General features: G+C 49.2%; 1 protein-coding gene across 5 annotated transcripts in view; it reads left to right on the top strand.

The window, feature by feature from the left end:
• The window catches only part of LOC111534884 (transient receptor potential cation channel subfamily M member 4), a 54,125-nt gene that overhangs the window by 12,192 nt on the left and 20,257 nt on the right, over positions 1-21,676 (top strand). For 4 of the 5 annotated variants that reach the window (XM_026453109.1, XM_026453111.2, XM_026453110.2 and 1 more), the window contains 10 exons: positions 3,009-3,070; positions 3,223-3,414; positions 3,654-3,753; positions 9,722-9,834; positions 10,288-10,632; positions 10,807-10,941; positions 17,668-17,797; positions 17,972-18,117; positions 19,247-19,359; positions 19,731-19,808. In XM_026453109.1, coding sequence (XP_026308894.1) covers positions 3,009-3,070; positions 3,223-3,414; positions 3,654-3,753; positions 9,722-9,834; positions 10,288-10,632; positions 10,807-10,941; positions 17,668-17,797; positions 17,972-18,117; positions 19,247-19,359; positions 19,731-19,808 — 1,414 coding nt within the window. The remainder of the gene's footprint in view (positions 1-3,008; positions 3,071-3,222; positions 3,415-3,653; positions 3,754-9,721; positions 9,835-10,287; positions 10,633-10,806; positions 10,942-17,667; positions 17,798-17,971; positions 18,118-19,246; positions 19,360-19,730; positions 19,809-21,676) is intronic. The other variant, XM_026453112.2, reaches the window with a different exon arrangement.

The raw sequence follows: 21,676 nt of genomic DNA, 5'->3' as shown, positions 1-21,676 counted from the left end.
ACAGAGCGAGACTCCGTCTCAAAAAAAAAAAAAAAATTCCCCAGTCGAATCTTTCATGGAATTACAGTTTAAAAAAATATAAAAAAATTCCCAGTTTGTGGATATCTAAGGTTTACTAATGTTTGACACTAAATGTTTGATGCTAAATAAAAGGTCTTTTTTTTTTTTTTTTTTGAGGTAGGGTCTCACCCAGGCTGGAGTGCAGTGGTGCAGTGGTATGATCTTGGCTCACTGCAATCTCCGCCTCCTGGGCTCAAGGAATCCTTCCACCTCAGCTTCCTGAGTAGCTAGAACCACGGGTGCACATCACCACACCACGCCCAGCTAATTTTTTGTGTTTTTGGTAGAAGCGGGATTTTGCCATGTTGCCCAGGCTGGTCTCGAACTCCTGAGCTCAAGCGATCCACCCACCTTGGCCTCCCAAAATGCTGGGATTACAGGCATAAGCCATTGCGCCCAGCAACAAAATGTAAAAAGCGACTTTTATGTGGTGTCTATTGCTATAAAAAAATCCTATCGTTTTTATGGGGTTAGATATAGCTTTTGTCTCTTTTATAACCCCTTGGCTGCCTGTCTTAGAAAGGCTCATCCCACTCCAAGACAAATATTCTCCTAAGTCGTCTTTTAATATCTCTTAGTTTTATATTTAAACCTTTAATCCATCTGGAAATGATTTTTTACATATTTTGAGGTCAGGAGTCTATATTTCTGTTCCTCCAAAGGAGAAGCTATGTTTTCTTTATGGCCATTTAATAAACCATCCTTTCCTAGCTGAAAAGAAATTCTTGTGGTTGCGTATTCAGATCCTTTATCTGTTGAAATCCGTTTTGAAAACTTTTTTTTTCTCTACTTATATATTCCTGGGGCCAAACTATGCTTTGATTACAGCAGTTTAAAGATGTTTTAAGGCCAGGTGTGGTGGCTCACGCCTGTAATCCAGCACTTTAGGAGGCCGAGGCGGGTGGATCACTTGAACTCAGGAATTCAAGACCAGCCTGGCAACATAATGAAACTCCATCTCTACAAAAATAAAAATAAAAATAAATTGCCAGGCATGGTGGCACATGCCTGTAGTCCCAGCTACTGGGGAGGCTGAGGTGGGAGGATCGCTTGAGCCTAGGAAGTGGAGGCTGCAGTGAGCCGAGATGGTATCACTGCACTCCAGCCTGGGTGACAGAGTGACACCCTGTCTCAATCATAAAAATAAATACATAAATAAAGATGCTTTAATATATGTTAACGAAAGCTCCTTCTCACTGTCCTTTCTGAACAATTTCTTGGCTCTTCTCTGACACTTATTTTTCCATATGAAGTTTAAAATGATTCTGTTCCATTCAAAATAGGGTAAACACCTCCAAACTTCCTCTTAACCTCCCTCTTTCTCCAGGCTGTACTGAATTTATATGTTAATTTGTGACAAGTTGACTTACTGTTAGTTTTTCCATTTATTAGACCTGTCCTTAAATAAAATTTGTAAGATTCCTCATAAATATCCTGTGCCTTTCTGGATGAGTGAATTCCCAGGTATCTCATAATTTTCTTTCTTTCTTTTTTTTTTTTGAAAAGGGGTCTCTCTCTGTTGCCCAGGCTGGAGTGCAGTGGTGCAATCACAGCTCACTGCAACCTCTGCCTCCTGGGCTCAAGCGATTCTCCTGCCTCAGCCTCCTGAGTATCTGGGACCACAGGCATGTGGCACAATGCCCGGCAAATTTTCGTGTTTTTTTGAGATGGAGACTCGTTCTGTCACCCAGGCTGGAGTGCAGTGGCACGATCTTGGCTCACTGCAACCTCTGCCTCCTGGGTTCAAGCGATTCTCCTGCCTCAAACTCCTGAGTAGCTGGGATTACAGGCATGTGCCACCATGCCCAGCTAATTTTTGTATGTTTAGTAGAGATGGGGTTTCACCATGTTGGTCAGGCTGGTCTCGAACTCCTGACCTCGTGATCTGCCCGCCTCAGCCTCCCAAAGTGCTGGGATTACAGGCGTGAGCCACTACACCCTGCCTAATGTTTGTATTTTTAGTAGAGATGAGGTTTCACCATGTTGGTCAGGCTGGTTTTGAACTCCTGACCTCAGGTAATCCACCCACCTCGGCCTCCCAAAGTGCTGGGATTACAGGTGTGAGCCACCTCGCCTGGCCTAGTTTCTAATTTTAATGGGAATAGAGTTAGTTTAATCTTATCTTTATGGTGCAATTGGATTTTAGTACATATCTATATTGTGTTTGGATAGCCCTTTCTATTCTCATTTCCTTTACTTTCTGTTTGAACTTTCACTCCCTCTGGCTCCTGATGGTTAATCAATTACAAGATTGACTCATGCAAGAAACACCTGCCTCATTCAAGGACTCAGGAGTCCCGGTCCTCAGCCCCCTCCTCCCTGGGGAAGTTAAGCATTACTGTCTTCAAAATCTAGCTCCCTCCTGAACAAAGACATGACAATTCTGGCTGGGCACGCTGGCTCACAGCTGTAATTCCAGCACTTTGGGAGGCCAAGGTGGGAGGATCCCTTGAGTCCAGGAGTTCGAGACCAGCCTGGGCAAGATGGCAAGACCTCCGTCTCTACCAAAATTTAAAAAGTTAGCTGGGCACGGTGGTGCATGCCTGTCGTCCCAGCTGCTTAGAAGGCTAAAGTAGGAGGATCAAGACTGCAGTAAGGTGTGATCATGGCCCTGCACTCCATCCTGGGTGATAGAGTGACACCCTGTTTCAAAAGTTAGGCTGGTGCGGTGGCTCATGCCTGTAATCCCAGCGCTTTGGGAGGCCAAGTTGGGAGGATTGCTTGAGGCCAGGAGTTCGAGACCACCCTGGCCAACACAGCAAGACGCTCATTTCTAAAATAAATACGTAATTAAGTAAAAAAAGAAATGACAATTCCAATGAGCCTCTGAACAGAAGATTAGGACAAGGCTGATATTTGCCCCAGGGACTCCTGGGATATGTGGTTTTCTCCTATCTCCAGCAAAGGCTGATGGGAGGTAATCAAGCCCCCTTCTCTTCTTGCCTCAGGGACTGGAATTGACATCCCTGTCCTGCTCCTCCTGATCGATGGTGATGAGAAGATGTTGACGGTACAGGGGCCTGGATGCCTGGATCTAAGGAGGAAGGAGAGTTGGGGGCTAGGACTCCTGGGTCCTGAGTCATAGGGAGGGTCTGGGGGTCTGACTCTGGGTAGGGTGAATATCCTGCCTTCTCTGACGTGACTCTCCCCTTTATCCTGTAGCAAATAGAGAACGCCACCCAGGCTCAGCTCCCCTGTCTCCTCGTGGCCGGCTCTGGGGGAGCTGCGGACTGCCTGGCGGAGACCCTGGAAGACACTCTGGCCCCAGGGAGTGGGGGAGCCAGGCAAGGCGAAGCCCGGGATCGAATCAGGCGTTTCTTTCCCAAAGGGGACCCTGAGGTCCTGCAGGCCCAGGTATGACACTGGGGGCCCAACTCTGGATCCTGAGATGGGAGGGAACTGGGGACTTGGGCTTCTGGGTCTGAGGGAGGAGGGGCTGGGGGCCTGGACTTCCAGTTTCCAGGAGTAGAGGGTTCTGGGCACCTAGACTATTAGGTCCTGGAGGGGAATGGCCTCCTCTATCCCTTTGGACAGGGCCCAACAGGAGCTGGGGATGGAGCTGGGCTAGGGATCCAGAACTGGCTATTCCACAGGTGGAGAGGATTATGACCCGGAAGGAGCTCCTGACAGTCTGTTCTTCTGAGGATGGGTCTGAGGAATTCGAGACCATAGTTTTGAAGGCCCTTGTGAAGGGTAAAAGTTGTACCCTCCGGTCCTCCCCCTCTCTCAGTTCAACCTTGGACACCTTTCCTGGCCTGGGCACTTCATCCACCCTCTCTAATCCAAGGCCCATGCCCCCTTTACCCCTCTTAATATCTTTCCCCTTTGGGGCTTTGCATGGTGCTATTTGGGTAGTTTTCCCGGATGCTTCCATTATGTTCCAGCGTCTGCTTTCCTCTATTGGATCCATCTAGCCATTCTTTCAACTTTCCAGCCATCCATCCATATGTACAGGTCGATCTTTCCATCTCTTTACCTACCCATCCTTCCAGTCATCTGTCATTCTTTCATCCATCCATCCTTTCACCTGTCCATCCACACATCCACCAACAATTCCTGAGAATTCCATCCACTCATTCCTCCATCCATCATCCATCTTCTCACCTGTCCGTCCACACATCCACTGACAATTTCATCCACTCATTCCTCCATCCATTGATCTTTCATCCATTTACCCTTCTACCCCTCCAGCTTTTCATGCATCCATCCAACTGTTCTTCCATCTATCCATCCACCCACCCCATTCTTCCTTCCCTATATGCTTCCAATATGCATGAAGCACTCTGTCTAGACATGAACCAAAACACTGTCTCCCTGTGAGGAAGTCCAGATATTTCACTAGAAATGGCAGCTTGGAGGATGGAATGATGAAAACCAAGGCGGGGAAGCATAATACCCACCTGGAAGAGGCTGGGGTGGGGCTTATTTATTTATTTATTGAGACAGGGTCTTGCTCTGTAGGCCAATCTGGAGTACAGTGGTGTGATCACGGCTCATTGCAGCCTCAACCTCCCAGGCTCAAGTGATCCTCCTACCTCAGCCTTCTGAGTAGCTGGGAACACACCTGCCTGCCACTACACTGGTAAATTAAAAAAAATTTTTTTTTTTTTTTTGGTACAGACGAGGTCTTGCTCTGTTGCCTACGCTGGTCGTGAACTCCTGGCCTCAACTGATCCTCCCGCCTCAGTCTCCCAAAGGACTGGGGTTACCACTGCATTTCAGCCTGGGCGACAGAGCGAGACTCTGTCTCAAAAAGAAACAAACCAACAAGCAAAAAGAAACAAACCAGCTTGGCCTCTTTCTTGCTGTGTGGTCTTGAGAAAGCAGCTTCCCCTCTCTGAGCCCCGGTTTCTCTCTGTGGAAAGTGGTGATAATATCTTGCAGGAGTGTTATAAGCCTCCAAGGCAAGGTATGAGTCGTGCCCGGTCCCTGGTGGGGGCCCAGTAAGAGGGATCTCGTCTTAATATGGTTCCATTTCCTCTGGGGGCACGTCCTTCAGTATAAGGTGACTCTCAGGGGGCAAATCTGATTCACTCTGCAGAAGTTAACTCAGCAGCCTCAGCAGCCTCCTGAGAGAAAATAAGGCAGCTCTGTAAGATGTGGTTTGCGGGGGTGGTGTAAGCCCAGCAGGAGCGTGTAAGTGATCGCAGTCCACTGGGGGAACTGTAGATGGCTGATAGGCCTGGGGATAGCAGAGTTGAATGGATGAAATTTCAGCAAGAAAGAAAGGGCAAGGTCTTTTTTTTTTTTTTTTTTTTTTTTTTAAGACGGAGTCTTGCTCTGTTGCCCAGGCTGGAGTACAGTGGCGCAATCTCGGCTCACTGCAAGCTCCACCTCCCGGGTTCAAGCGATTCTCCTGCCTCAGCCTCCGGAGAAGCTGGGACTACAGGTGCCTGCCACCACGACTGGCTAATGTTTGTATTTTTAGTAGAGACGGGGTTTTACCGTGTTGGCCAGGATGGTCTTGACCTCCTGACCTCGTGATCTGCCCACCTCGGCCTCCCAAAGTGCTGAGATTACAGGCCTGAGCCACCGCCCCGGGCCCATGAATGCTTCTTAAGAGTCTAGCATAGGTAGGCCTAGTACTGGGCAGTTGGTATACTCCTTTGCCCTTCATCTCCCTTCCCTGCCTGCAAGGATTATCGCTCCATTTTGCAGATGAAGACACTGAGGCTCAGAGAGAGGAAAAATCGCTTGCCCAAGGTCATCTGGCTAGTAGCAGGGGTCAGGCTTTTCATGTGAGTCTGTATAATTCTCAAGCCCATAAGAAGGGGTGTGTTTGGAGAGACGTCAGAGGCTCGCAGGGTTGGTATGTATCATTGGCATGAAGGGAGTGTTGGAGACAAGGCCAGTAAGGCGGGTAGGGCCAAACCACCCAGGACCTCAAATGCCAGGCAGAGGGTCTAAAGGCTGTCCTTGAGAGGCAGCAGAGGACCAGGGTCGGTTGTGTGGATAAAAAAGACTCTCTGGCCAAGTGTGAAGGCTCATGCCTGTAATTACAGCACTTTGGAAGGCCAAGGAAGGAGGTTCACTTGAGCCCAGGAGTTTGAGACGAGCCTGGGCAGCATAATGAGGCCCCCATTTCTATAAAAAATTAGCTGGGCGTGGCACTATGTTCCTGTAGTTCCAGCTACTTGGGAGGCTGAGGCAGGAGGATCGCTTGAGCCCAGGATGTCTCAAAGCTGAAGTGAGCTGTGACGGTGCCACTACACTCCAGCCTGGGTGACAGAGGAAGACCCTGTCACAAAAAAACAAAACAAAAACAGACCCTCTGGGAGTAGGTGGGTGCAGAGTGGAGAGGAGAGAAGAGACTGCAGTGACAGTGGTTGGTGGGGGCCAAAGCTTGAGCTGCCGCTGGGGCCAGGGGGACAGTAGGGGAGGCTCAGCAGAGAGTCAGGAGGCTGGACATGGGACTTGGAACTTGGGGGCTGATGGCCTGTGAGATGGGAGGGGCAGGAAGGGACAAGGACAGTATCTGGGGTCTGCCTTATTGACTGGGTGGATAGAGGGGCCTGAGATGAGGACGCAGGGAAGATGGGTTTGAGGGTTAGATACTGAGTTGAGTATGGAACATGGTGAGTATGAAGGGACAAGGTGGGGACAGGGTCGGGTGTCCAGGTGACAAATGGTGCCAGATTAAGGCAGAATATAAAGCAAGGTATTATTATTATTATTTCTGAGACAGAGTTTCGCTCTTGTTGCCCAGGCTGGAGTGCAATGATATGATCTCGGCTTACCGCAACCTCCACCTCCTGGGTTCAAGTGATTCTCCTGCCTCAGTGTCCCAAGTAGCTGGGATTACAGGCGTGCACCACCACACCCAGCTAATTTTGTATTTTTAGTAGAGGTGGGGTTTCTCCATGTTGGTCAGGCTGGTCTCGAACTCCTGACCTCAGGTGATTTGCCCACCTCGGCCTCCCAAAGTGCTGGGATTACAGGCGTGAGCCACTGCGCCCAGCCTATTATTATTATTATTATTATTTAAGATGGAGTCTTGCTCTGTCACCCGGGCTGGAGTGCAGTGATACGATCTCGGCTCACTGCAACCTCCGCCTCCCGGGTTCAAGCAATTCTCCTGCCTCAGTCTCCCGAGTAGCTGGGACTACAGACGCACGCCACCATGCCCGGCTAATTTTTTGTATTTTAGCAGAGACAGGGTTTCACTGTGCTACCCAGGCTGGTCTCGAACTCCTGAGCTCAGGCAGTCCGCCCACCTTGGCCTCCCAAAGTGCTAGGATTGCAGGCATGCGCCACCATGCCCGGCCTATAAATCAAAATATTATAAATGATTTTGGGCTGGGTGCAGTGGCTCACATCTATAATCCCAGCACTTTGGGAGGCTGAGGTGGGCAGATCACGAGGTCAGGAGTTCCAGACGAGCCTGGCCAACATAGTGAAACCCCATCTCTACCAAAAATACAAAAAAAATTAGCCGGGCTGGGCGTGGCGGCCAGTGCCTGTAATCGCTTGAACCCGGGAGGCAGAGGTTGCAGTGAGCCGAGATCGTGCCACTGCACACCAGCCCCTGCGACAGTGTAAGACTCCTCTTAAAAAATAAATAAATAAATAAACGATTTTGTTTGCTTCTTTTGAAACTGTGGGGGAAGTAAGAGAGCTTCCTAGAATTATAGAAAATCATAGAAGGCCAAGCGCAGTGGCTCAAGCCTGTAATCCCAGCCCTTTGGGAGGCCGAGACGGGCGGATCACGAGGTCAGGAGATCGAGACCATCCTGGCTAATACGGTGAAACCCCGTCTCTACTAAAAAATACAAAAAACTAGCCGTTCGAGGTGGCGGGCGCCTGTAGTCCCAGCTACTCGGGAGGCTGAGGCAGGAGAATGGCGTAAACCCAGGAGGCGGAGCTTGCAGTGAGCTGAGATCCAGCCACTGCACTCCAGCCCGGGCAACAGGGCGAGACTCCGTCTCAAAAAAAAAGAAAAAAAAAAAAAAGAAAAGAAAAGAAAATCATAGAAAAGCCCGCTCTGAATGGACATCTGGGTTTTGAAAGAGCACAGAAAGCCATGTGGTCCTAGACATGTGACTGCCTTTCTGGGCCTCTGTTTCCTCAACTACAGCCTTAGAGGCTACACTGGTCAAGCTACAGAGTCACCACAGCGTGGAATTTCCTCTCACAGTTACTGTAATTGATTACAGTGCTCTGAAGGGGGTGCCACTATCTCCCATTTCATAGATGAGGAAACCGAGGCTCCCAAGGTTCAATGGCTTGCTTGAAGTCACTCAGCTGGTACTGGTGGACGGAGGACTGGAACCCACGTCTGCCTGCCCCAGAGCCCATTGCTCATGTCTGCTGCATGAGATTATCTCTTTCTGTGGTACCAGTTTTTGGAGCAACCAGAATGAGATGAATTTGTTTTGGAGATAGATACAGAGCAAGTGGAGGCAGAAGGAAACCTAACTCCATGTCACAACAAATGCCCTTCAGGACTTTTCATGCCCCTGTTGACTGTACATGTTTGGATCCACTAAATAGCTGGATCAAATTTTTAAGGGTTTTGGCCGGGCGCGGTGGCTCAAGCCTATAATCCCAGCACTTTGGGAGGCCGAGACGGGCGGATCACGAGGTCAGGAGATCGAGACCATCCTGGCTAACACAGTGAAACCTTGTCTCTACTAAAAGTACAAAAAATTAGCCGGGCGAGGTGGCGGACGCCTGTGGTCCCAGCTACTCAGGAGGCTGAGGCGGGAGAATGGCATGAACCCGGGAGGCGGAGGTTGCAGTGAGCTGAGATCCGGCCACTGCACTCCAGCCTGGGTGACAGAGCAAGACTCCGTCTCGAAAAAAAAAAAATCAGAGATGAAGAAATGAGCCTTACTAATAGTCACCATACAAACCACCCTCTGCTATGGCTAAATTTTTAAGGGTTTCTTGTTCTCTCTTGCTGTTTTAGTGACCTCCAGGGTCTCTCCGAGTCCCTCTCATGTTCAGATTTTTTCCAATCTCATTTTCTGCTGTTGTCACCTCTTTCCCCTCACAACATACCCCAAGTTTCAGAAATCAGAGTGACTCACATTTGTCATCATCTGCTGTGTGGTTTTTTTTTGTTGTTGTTTTGTTTTGTTTTTGCACCCAGGCCTTTGCTTCTGCTGTGCCTGCTGCTTTGAACGCCCTTTTCCCATCTTAGATGCACACCTCCCAATCCTGGTGGTCTTTCAAAGTTCTACCTCAACACACATTCTCTGGGAGCTGTCTTGGGCCACTCTATACCTCTGTGACCATATCCTCCTCTGGGTCCTAATCATATTATATGCCCACCTCTGAGGGCACTGAGCACTGTAAGGGTAGTTATGTGTTGGGGGGACATATTTCCCCCAAAAGAACCAGCTTCCTCAGGGTAGGAACTGTATCCGATTTCTCTCTCCACTGCTTGGTCCATAACATACCTCAATAAATATTAAATGAATAAGTGATTCCTTTTCTTTCTTCTTGGGGGCTGTAAACCAGTGGTCTGTGCTCTGGCCCTGAGCCAAATGACCTTATGCTTATCATAACCTGACTGCTTAAAGACCCCCACACTCTGCCCAGTAGCACCCCCTTTATGCAGAGTTTAAAAGTCAGGCATGCAAAATAGAAGCCAAATAGACATTCGTAAGATGCCCCTCCTCCCCTGACTTCTTGCCCCCTCTCCCTCTAATCCTTCCAGCCTGCGGGAGCTCGGAGGCCTCAGCCTACCTGGACGAGCTGCGTTTGGCTGTGGCTTGGAACCGCGTGGACATTGCCCAGAGTGAACTCTTTCGGGGGGACATCCAATGGCGGGTGAGGGGTCAGGGCCTGGGGTTGGGCATCCTGACAAGGGGACTGTGCTCTCCTCCCTCTCTGCCTTTTTAGACACCTTTCCACCCTGCCTTCCATTATGGCCTGTCCAGCCTTCCCTTAATTGCCCATCCATCTCTGATTGTCCATCTGCCCCAACATGTTTCCTCTCTCCCCATCCATCCCTCTGTCCATCTATCCATCTCTCCACCCTGTACATCCATCTATCCATTCATCCGTTCATTCATCTATTTATCCATCCATCCATTTGTCCATCCATCCATCCATCCATTTTATCCATCCATCCCTTTGTCCATCCATCCGTCTGTCCATCCATCCATCCATCCATCAAGCCATCCATCCATCCATCCATCTGTCCCTCATACCGTTGTACTCCCTTCTCTTGTCCTTAACCTTTGAGCTAATCTCTTCCCCCATTCATCGCACCCCCGCCAGTCCTTCCATCTCGAAGCCTCCCTCATGGACGCCCTGCTGAATGACCGGCCCGAGTTCGTGCGCTTGCTCATCTCCCACGGCCTCAGCTTGGGCCGCTTTCTGACCCCGATGCGCCTGGCCCAACTCTACGGCGCGGCGCCCCCCAACTCGCTCATCCGCAACCTTTTGGATCAGGCGTCCCACAGCGCAGGCACCAAAGCCCTAGCCCAAAAAGGGGGAGCTGCGGAGCCCCGGCCCCCTGACGTGGGGCATGTGCTGAGGATGCTGCTGGGGAAGATGTGTGCGCCGAGGTACCCCTCCGGGGGCGCCTGGGACCCTCACCCAGGCCAGGGCTTCGGGGAGAGCGTAAGGACCGGGCAAAGCTGGGGGGGCCCCCTCTCCATGGGAAGGACCTGGGGGCGGGATTACATCAGGAATGGGGCGTGGCCAGAGCAGGGGTGTGACCAAACCAGGGGCAGGGCTGGTGGTGGCCAGTGTTGGGGAGGGGCCAGTCCTCACCACCCCTCCTTTTGCTGGCAGACGGGTCTGCTCTCGGACAAGGCCACCTCGCTGCTCTCACTGGATGTTGACCTCGGGCAGGCCCCCTGGAGTGACCTGCTTATTTGGGCACTGCTGCTGAACAGGGCACAGATGGCCATGTACTTCTGGGAGATGGTGAGTGCTGACTTGGCGCTCCTGCATCCCTGTCCTTTAGGCCACTGGATGCCAGTGTTCACCATACAATTACCATACAATTCCCCGACCCCTGACATCACCTGACCGTCGCCCCATCCTCCATCCGTGATATATGCCTCCAACTGCTTCCTCTTTCTTTTCTCTCCCTCATATCAAGCATTATTTTATATTTTTACTTTTCGAGACAGAGTCTCGCTCTGTTGCCCAGGCTGCAGTGCAGTGGCATGATCTTGGCTCACTGCAACCTCAGTCTCCCAGGTTCAAGTAATTCTCCTGCCTCAGCCTCCCAAGTAACTGGGATTACAGGCACCTGCCACCATGCATGGCTAATTTTTGTATTTTTTTTTTTTTTTTTTTAAGTAGAGATGGGGTTTCACCATGTTAGCCAGGCTGGACTGCTGACCTCAAGTGATCCGCCTGCTTCGACTTCAAAAAATGCTGGGATTACAGGCATGTGCCACCATGCTCGGCCAAGATTCTCTCTTTGTCTTGGCCTTTGATAACATATCTCAGTGTGGATCTCTCTGAATTTATTTTACTTGGAGTTCCTTGAGCTTCCTGGATGTGTAGACTTACGTCTTTCACGAAATTTTGGAAGTTTTTAGGACATTATATCTTCAAATATTATTTCTTTCCCTTTCTCTCTTTCTTTTCCTTTTGGACTCTCATTATGTGTGTATTAGTATTCTGTATGGTGTCTTGCAAGTCCCTTAGGCTCTACTTATTTTCCTTCATTTGTTTTTCTTTTTTCTCCTCCAGCTGGATAATCTCAATGAACTTAGCTTCAAATTCACTGATCTTTATTTTGCCTTTTTTATGAATCTACTGTTGAGTCCCTCTAGTGGTTTTTATGTTTCAGTTATTGTGCTTTTTAGCTTCAGAGTTTCTGTTTGGTTCCTTTCTGTAATTTCTATCTCTATATTCTTTTTTTTCTCCCCTGGTCCCACTACAAAACTTTATTTTTGATTAGAGTACCATTCTCAATCTCTTCTATAAAAAGCAGGAAAAAAAAGCACCACTTCACTCAAGACCTATGTACATATAAGATGTTTTCTGGTTTTTTATTTTTTATTTTTTTAAATTTTTATTATTATTATTATTATTATTATTTTTTTGAGACGGAGTCTCGCTCTGTCGCCCAGGTTGGAGTGCAGTGGCCAGATCTCAGCTCACTGCAAGCTCCGCCTCCCGGGTTCCCACCATTCTCCTGCCTCAGCCTCCCGAGTAGCTGGGACTACAGGCGCCAGCCACCGCGCCTGGCTAGTTTTTTGTATTTTTTAGTAGAGATGGGGTTTCACCGTGTTAGCCAGGATGGTCTCAATCTCCTGACCTCGTGATCCGCCCGTCTCAGCCTCCCAAAGTGCTGGGATTACAGGCTTGAGCCACCGCGCCCGGCCTAAATTTTTATTATTTTTAAAAAAATAAATTCAGTGTTCACATTTCTATAAAGAATTAACCCAGTTTCAGGAAACACTGCCTCTATCTCTGTATTCTTATTCTCTAGGGGGTGAGACATCTTTTTCCTGTCTACCTTTAGTTCTTTTTTCATGATTTCCTTTAGCTCTTTGAGCATATTTAAGACAGGTTATTTAAAGTCTTTGTCTAGTAAGTTCAATGTCTGAGTTTCTGCAGGGATAGTTTCTATTCATTTATTTATTTTTCCTACTCATTTCTATTCGTTTCATTTATTTTCCTTTCTTTTCTTTTTTTCTTTTTTTTCTTGTTGTTGAGACAGAGTCTCATTCTGTCACTCAGGCTGGACTGCAGTGGTGTGACCAGAGTTCACTGCAACCTTGACCTTCTTGGACTCAAGCGATCTTCCCACCTCAGCCTCCTGAGTAGCTGGGTCTACCGGCCACATGACAAGCTAATTTTAAAAAAATCTGCATGGCCGGGTGCGGTGGCTCAAGCCTGTAGTCCCAGCACTTTGGGAGGCCGAGATGGGCGGATCATGAGGTCAGGAGATCGAGACCATCCTGGCTAACACGGTGAAACCCCGTCTCTATCAAAAAATACAAAAAACTAGCCAGACGAGGCGGCGGGCACCTGTAGTCCCAGCTACTCGGGAGGCTGAGGCAGGAGAATGGCGTAAACCCGGGAGGCGGAGCTTGCAGTGAGCTGAGATCTGGCCACTGCACTCCAGCCTGGGCAACAGAGCGAGACTCCATCTCAAAAAAAAAAAAAAAAAAAAAAAAATCTGCAGAGATGGGGTCTTACTATGTTGCCCAAGCTGGTCTTGAATTCTTGGGCTCAAGCAATTCTCCTGCCTTGGCCTCCCAAAGTGCTGGGATTACAGGTGTGAGCCACTGTGGCTGGTCTCTATTAATTTCTTTTTTTTTTCCAGTATATGAACCATATTGTCTTGTTTCTTTGCATGCCTCATAATTTTTTGTTGAAAAGGGGAACATTTTGAATATGATAATGTTGCAACTCTGGAAATCAGCTTATGCCCTCCCTCCAGGGTTTGTTGTGGCTGTTGCTTGCTGTGGGTCATTGTTGTTTGTTTAGTGACTTTTCTTTTTTCTTTTTCTTGTTGTTGTTTTGGGATGGAGTCTCGCTCTGTGGCCCAGGCTAGAGTGTGGTGGTGCAATCTCAGGTCACTGCAAGCTCCACCTCCCAGGTTTAAGCGATTCTCCTGCCTTAGCCTCCCAAGTAGCTGGGATTACAGGTGTGTACCACCACACCCGGCTAATTTTTGTATTTTTCGTAGAGATGGGGTTTCACTATGCTAGCCAAGCTGGTCTCAAACTCCTGACCTCAGGTGATCCACCTGCTTCGGCCTCCCAAAGTGCAGGGATTATAGGTGTGAGCCACCATACCCACCCTGTTTAGTGACTTCTCTAAAGTTTTTTTAGAAGAAAAGTCTGTATTCTCTCTCTCTCTTTTTTTTTAGGAAAGTCTGTATTCTTTGTCATGTGTGGCCGTGGAAGCCCCTCTTCTGTTAGCTTAGTGGTCTGCTAGTGACTTGACAGAGATATCCTTAAATACCTGGAACCATAGAAGCAAACACAAGAAACTCCCTGTAAGTGCTGGGATTATAGGCTTGAGCCACCGCGCCTGGCCCACCATGGCTGTGTATTGAAGCAGTCTTTCAATAGTTAGCCAAGCTGTTTACAATTCTGCTTTAGTCTTCACTTCCTGCTTGTGCAGAGCCTAAAGTTCAGGCAGAGATAAGAGCGTCAGGTTTTCTTTGGTATTTTCTGAGTACGCCGCTAGCCCTAGTCATGCATCTAGCCTTTTGAATTTCCTGGCACACAAGGAAGCTTTTCAAAGCCCTTATTTCCTCCAAGTGTTTCCTTTCATGGCCTCTTTTTTTTTTTTTTTTTTTTTTTTTTTGAGACGGAGTCTCACTCTGTCGCCCAGGCTGGAGTGCAGTGTCCGGATCTCAGCTCACTGTAAGCTCCACCTCCCAGGTTCACGCCATTCTCCTGCCTCAGCCTCCCGAGTAGCTGGGACTACAGGCGCCCGCCACCTCACCCGGCTAGTTTTTTGTATTTTTTAGTAGAGACAGGGTTTCACCGTGTTAGCCAGGATGGTCTCGATCTCCTGACCTCATGATCCGCCCGTCTCGGCCTCCCAAAGTGCTGGGATTACAGGCTTGAGCCACCGCGCCCAGCTCATAGCCTCTTTCTTTCCAAGCTGCTTAGTGTATCTATTGCTGCCTTTACTGTGATTCCTTGACTCTGGTGGCTGTGGAGAATTCATTTGCCTTTGAAAGATTTTAACAAGCCGGTGCGGTGACTCCCGCTGTCATCCCAGCACTTTGGGATGCCGAGGCGGGCAGATCACCCGAGGTCAGGAATTTGTGACCAGCCTGACCAACATGGAGAAACCCTATCTCTACTAAAAATACCAAAAATTAGCCAGGCATGGTGGCGCATACCTCTAATCCCAGCTACCTGGGAGGCTGAGGCAGAACTGCTTGAAGCCGGGAGGCAGAGGTTGTGGTGAGCTGAGATCTTACCATTGTACTCCAGCCTGGGCAACAAGAGTGAAACTCCATCTCAAAAAAGATTTTAACACACACTGCTGGAAAGGCATTTTTTCTCTGGGGAAAGCTCTAAGGCAAGTGAAGCAAAGTCAAACCCTTCAGCTGTTGCTTCAGGGAGCCACCAGATAGGGCCCCACGCGACCACAATTCTGGAGGGTAAGGTCTGAATTGCTCCTCTAGTACCAGCGGCCCACACCAGGAATGTGTGTCTTTGTCTTCAAGGCTGCCACTGAGCTGGGGAGCTGGGGATATAGTAAGTGGGTAGGTTAAAATGCTGCAGCGCCCTCTTACTGAAATTTAGTAGTCTCTTCATTAAGCATTTTCTTGGTTTTTTTGGTAAGTTTTGGATTAGATTCCAGAATTCTAGAAAAGTTGATTCTGACAGTTTTTGCTAGCTATTGGTTGCTTTTGTGGAGGGATGAAGTTTTGAAGTTCCCTACACTGGCATTTTTGGTTACCTCTCCAAGTGCTTTTAAAACTTTTATTGTTGGCCGGGCGCGGTGGCTCAAGCCTGTAATCCCAGGACTTTGGGAGGCCGAGACGGGCGGATCACGAGGTTGGGAGATCGAGACCATCCTGGCTAACACGGTGAAACCCCGTCTCTACTAAAAACTACAAAAAACTAGCCGGGTGAGGTGGCGGCGCCTGTAGTCCCAGGCTACAGTAGTAGTAGGTGGCTACCTGGGAGGCTGAGGCAGGAGAATGGCGTGAACCCGGGAGGCGGAGCTTGCAGTGAGCTGAGATCCAGCCACAGCACTCCAGCCTGGTGACAGAGTGAGACTCCGTCTCAAAAAAAAAAAAAAAACTTTTATTGTTAGAGACAGTGTCTTCCTCAGTCATCCAGGCTGGAGTGCAGTGGCATGATCATGGCTCACTGCAGCCTCAACTTCCTGGGCTCATTTGATCCTCCTACCTCAGCCTCCCTAGTAGCTGGGACTACAGGAGCAAACCACCACGCCTGGCTAACTAAAAAAAATTTTTTTTGAGACGGAGTCTCGCTCTGTCGCCCAGGCTGGAGTGCAGTGGCCGGATCTCAGCTCACTGCAAGCTCCGCCCCCCGGGTTTACGCCATTCCCCTGCCCCCACCCTCCAAATTAGCTGGGCTTCCGGGCGCCCGCCAGCAACCCCAGCTAATTATTTTTTTATTTTTTTTTAATTTTTAGTAGAGACAGGGTTTCACCATTTTATCCAGGATGGTCTTGATCTCCTGACTTCGTGATCCGCCTGCCTCAGCCTCCCAAAGTGCTGGGATTACAGGCGTGAGCAACCGTGCCCGGTCAAAAAAATTTTTTTTTGTGGATATGGAGTCTCACTATGTTGCCTAGGCTGGTCTTGAATTCCTGGGCTCAAGCAATCCTCCTGCATCTGTAACCACCCAATGGGTTCACCTTGCCTGCTGCCTAGACAGAGCCGACTTACCAAAACAGGGAAATTGTAATGGAGAAAGAGTAATTAACGCAGAGCCGGGCTATGCGGGAGACCTCAGTTTTATTATTACTCAAATCAGTCTCCTTGAGGATTCGGGGATGAGAGTTTTTAAAGATAATTTGGTGGGTAGGGGCTTGGGAAGTGGGGAGTGCTGATTGGTCAGGTTGGAGATGGACTCACAGGGAGCCCAAGTGAGTTTTTCTGGCTGTCTTTTGTTCCTGAGTGGGAAGGCAGAACTCATTGAGCCAGATTACAGTCCGGGTGATGTCAGCTGATCCATCCAGTGCAAGGTCTGCAAAGTATCTCAAGCACTCATCTTAGGTTTTACAATAGTAATGTTATCCCCAGGAGCAATATGGGAAGCCAAAGGCTGCATGACCCCCTAACCATAATTTCTAATTTTTTTTTTTTTTTTTGAGACAGAGTCTCGCTCTGTCGCCCAGGCTGGAGTGCAGTGGCACAATCTTGGCTCACTGCAGCTCTGCCTCCCGGGTTCACGCCATTCTCCTGCCTCAGCCTCCCGAGTAGCTGGGACTACAGGCGCCCGCCACCACGCCCAGCTAATTTTTTGTATTTTTAGTAGAGACGGGGTTTCACCGTGTTAGCCAGGATGGTCTCGATCTCCTGACCTCATGATCCGCCCGCCTTGGCATCCCAAAGTGCTGGGATTACAGGCGTGAGCCACCATGCCCGGCCCATAATTTATAATCTTGTAGCTAATTTGTTAGTCCTCAAAGGCAGACTGGTCCCCAGGCAAGAAGGGCATCTTTTGGGAAAGGGCTATTATTGATTTTGTTTCAGAGTCAAACCATGAACTGAATTCCTTCCCAAAGTTACTTCAGCCTATGCCCAGAAGCAAGGACAGCTTAAGGGTTAGAAGCAAGATGGAGTCAGCTAGGTCTGATTTCTTTCATTGTCATAATTTCCTCAGTTGTAATTTTTGCAAAGGTGGTTTCACTTCAGCCTCCCAACGTGCTGGGATTACAGTCATGAGCCACTTTACCCAGCCTCCAACTGCTTCTTGACCTGTCTGTGACTGCTGAATTCATTCGAACCCCTGACTTGCATCCGTGACTTGCATCCCTGGTCTCTGAACCACCTGACTTCTGGCATTTTCAACTGACGTTCAGTTTCTTCCAGATCTGTCTCCAAACATTGCTTCTTCCTTGGCCTCTGATGACCCCAGTTAGTTTCTGACCTCTGACTCTGTCCCTTCCCTTGACTTCAGGCTTTCTCCCCCTCTATGAACCGTCTTTGAGGCATCCATGCCCGCTTTGTCTCTCCAGGGTTCCAATGCAGTTTCCTCAGCTCTTGGGGCCTGTTTGCTGCTCCGGGTGATGGCACGTTTGGAGCCTGATGCTGAGGAGGCAGCACGGAGGAAAGACCTGGCGGTCAAGTTTGAGGGGATGGGCGTTGGTGCGTGGAGCATGGTGCCTGGGAGCAGGGACGGGGGCTGCCGCCAGCGGGGGAATGTGCATCTCCGCACTCCTCACATATCCCTGCGCCATCCCCTTAAATTCCCTTTCCTCTCCCTTCACACCCTCACCCTACTTCCCATCCCTGTCACATAATTAACTCCTCTGCCTCTAGACCTCTTTGGTGAGTGCTATCACAGCAGTGAGGTAAGGGCTGCCCGCCTCCTCCTCCGTCGCTGCCCGCTCTGGGGGGATGCCACTTGCCTCCAGCTGGCCATGCAAGCTGACGCCCGTGCCTTCTTTGCCCAGGATGGGGTACAGGTGAGTATCTGCGACATCAACATCCCAAACAGTCTCCAAGTGGACTCTGGGAAGTAGAGGGATGAGCCCCTGCCATTGGGAACATCTATGGTCTTGACCAGCCCCTCTCCCTGGAGATTACCCAGAAAGTCTCTCTTCTCTCTCAGAAAGGCTGCTCTTCCCATAAGAAGCCTCACTCCCTTCCACTAAAAGCCAACCTTCCCACGACAAAGCCCATCCTCCTAAAAAGTTCCACTCCAGATAGAGAAACTCCTGGTGACCCTATCAGGAAGTTCCACCTTTAACCTAAGAAGTCCTTCCCGCTTTCACGGAAGAGTCCATTTCTTTCAAAGGAAGTCCTAAGTCATCCACAGGAAGTCTGACGTCATCCACAGGAAGTCCCATGTCATCCACAGGAAATCCTTTCCAATTCTTTTAGAGGTCCCTAGTTTCAGTTCTCAGCAATTAGAATGGCCTTACTGAACAATTACGTTTTATTTTTGGACATAAACTTTGGCCTAGGAAATCCCACCCTTTCTATAGGAAATCGTCTGCCTTGGGAAGCCCCACTTGCTCCCACAGTCTCTCCGATGCTGACAAGTTGACATTTTGGAAACATTATCAGTATTTTTAGTTTGAATCTGACAGGGGCTCAGAATCTCACTTCAGTACAGGAAGTTGTGCCCACCCAACAGGAAGTCCCATCCTCATCTGTTGGAATGGTTTAGCCCACATTTCAAACAGCTACCCAGAGTCCCTTGCTGTGGATAGTGGTTAAACTCATCCAGCTCTACCATATACAGGCTGTGTTTCTTTGGGCCATTTCCTTAACCTCTCTGTGCCTCATGTGTGCCAAGGAGGAGATACTAGTACCCACCCCCTTATGTGTTGGGGATTCAGTGGACTAATCTACATAAAGTGCTTAGCCCTGTATCTGCCATATAGTGTCAATTTAAGTGTTGGCTGTTTACTGTCAAAACCTGGCCCAAGTTGTCTTTGCCTTTCACCACCGTCTCCCTACCTCAATAGTTGTGGCTGTGACACTGGGCACTTGCTCTGTACTTTGGAGCTGTGGTCCAACCCTTGCTGGGCATCTTAGGGAAGGGGCTGTGGGGGATATTTGAATCCTAATCCTGCCCACCCCCCACAGTCTCTGCTGACACAGAAGTGGTGGGGAGATATGGCCAGCACTACACCCATCTGGGCCCTGATTCTTGCCTTCTTTTGCCCCCCACTCATCTACACCCGCCTCATCACCTTCAGGTCAGTACCCTGGGGTAAGAGTGGTGGGGATGGGGGCGGGGTGCTCAGTTTCTCCTTTCTGCTCACTCTGCCCACCTTTCTTCCCTCATCTGCCCATTGTGTCCCTTCCCTGGGAATGGGACTGTCTCTCCATCCACTAAGGGAGTGCTGTGGGAGGTGAGTTTTGGGGGGATCCTCCCTGTGTCTCTAGTGGCAGTTACTCTGCCTTTCTGGCCATGGCTCTGGGGGAAGGTGCCTTTGGGGTGACTTTAGGAAACCACCTCTCTGTCTGTCTGCCACGTCTCCAGGTGAAGAAGTTGGAGTTTTGCTGGAGAATGCCTCTCCACCTCCTCTTCCCCTTAGTTCTCACTCTGTGCTTCCCTCCTTGCCAGGAAATCAGAAGAGGAGCACACACGGGAGGAGCTAGAGTTTGACATGGATAGTGCCGTTAACGGAGAAGGGCCTGTTGGGTGAGTGGAGCCCCCAGCACTGTGTGAGGTGGGGACATCCTGGGAAGTTCAGGACATGTGGCACTTCCACGTTGTGTTAGTCCCCTCTTGAGTTGCTACAAAGGAATACCTGAGACTGAGTAATTTATAAAGAAAAGAGGTTTCATTGGCTCATGGTTCTGCAAGTTGTACAGGAAGCATAGTGCTGGCATCTGCTGCTGGTGAGCCCTCAGGAAGCTTCCACTCATGACAGAAGGTGAGGGAGGAGCCAGTGTATCACATGGCAAGAGGAGAAGCAGGAGTAGGGGGTGCCACATAGATCTCATGTGAACTAACTGAGCAAAAAGTCACCAAAGGGATGGTGCTAAGCCATTTATGAGAGACGCACCACCAGGACCCAAACACCTTCCCCAGGCCCAACCTCCAACATTAGGGATTACATTTCTTTCCTTCTTTTATTTCTTTCTTTCCCTTTCTTTCTTTCTTTCTTCTTTCTTCTTTCTTTCTTTCTTTCTTTATTCTTTCTTTCCTTTCTTTCTTTCTCTTTCTCTCTCTCTCTTTCTCCCCTCCCTCCCTTCCTCCCTTCCTTCCTTCCTTCCTTCCTCCTTCCTTCCTTCCTTCCTTCCTTCCTTCCTTCCTTCCTTCCTTCCTATCTTGTCTTGCCTTTTTTGTCTTTTCTTTATTTTTTTTGATATGGAATCTCCCTCGGTTGCCCAGGCTGGAGTGCAGTAGTGCAATCTTGGCTCAGTGCAGCCTCTGTTTCCTGGGTTCCTGATCCGCCTGTCTCAGCCTTCCAGGTAGATGGGAGTAGAGGTGCATGCCACTACACCCAGCTAATTTTTGTATTTTTAAAGTAGAATCAGTGTTTTACCATGTTGGCCAGGCTGGTGTTGACCTCCTGACTTCAAGTGATTCGCCCACTTTGGCCTCCCAAAGTGCTAGGATTACAGGTGTGAGCCAGTGTGCCCAGCCAGGGATTACATTTCTTCCTTTTTTTTTTTTTTGAAATGGAGTCTCAATCCGTCACCCAGGCTGGAGTGCAGTGGTGCGATTTCGGCTCACTGCAACCTCCGCCTCCTGGGTTCAAGCGATTCTCCTGCCTCAGCCTCCTGAATAGCTGGGACTACAGGCACCCGCCACCACGCCCGGCTAACTTTTGTACTTTTAGTAGTGACAGGTTTCACCATATTGGCCAGGCTGCTCTTGAACTCCTGCCCTTGTGATCCTCCCGCCTCAGCCTCCCAGAGTACTGGGATTACAGGCGTGAGCCATTGTGCCCGGCCCAGGGATTACATTTCATTGTGAGATTTGGAAGGGACAAACGTCCAAACTATATCACACATCCCATCAGGGACTGAGATACTGAGGAAGCTTCCCAAATGCCAAGCTCAGGTCAGCCTCCTAACTAGCAGGGAACGCAGGCATGTGCCACCATCAAAAAAATAAAAATAAAAAAAATTTAAGTCTGAGTCTTGCTATGTTGTCCAGGCTGGTCTCAAACTCCTGGGCTTAAGCTATCCCCAAACCTTGGCCTCCCAAAATGGTGTAAGCCACTGTATCTGGCCTCAAATTTAAATATATTTATGTATATACAGCTTTTTTGTTTGCTTGTTTTTTCAGATGGAGTCTTGCTCTGTCTCCAAGCAGGAGTGCAGTGGTGCGATCTCGGCTCACTGCAATCTCTGCCTCCTGAGTTCAAGCGATTCTCCTGCCTCAGCCTCTCGAGTAGCTGGGATTACAGTCACCTGCCACCACGCCCAGCTAATATTTTTGTATTTTTAGTAGAGACGGGGTTTCACCATGGTGGCCAGGATGGTCTCCATCTCCTGACCTCGTGATCTGTCCACCTCAGCCTCCTAAAATGCTAGGATTACAGGCATGAGCCACCA

The sequence above is a fragment of the Piliocolobus tephrosceles genome, chromosome 21, assembly GCF_002776525.5.
Source record: "Piliocolobus tephrosceles isolate RC106 chromosome 21, ASM277652v3, whole genome shotgun sequence".
NCBI lineage: Eukaryota > Metazoa > Chordata > Mammalia > Primates > Cercopithecidae > Piliocolobus > Piliocolobus tephrosceles.
The sequence above is the reverse complement of the archived record's forward strand: the minus strand, read 5'-3'. Positions and strand labels throughout refer to the sequence as shown.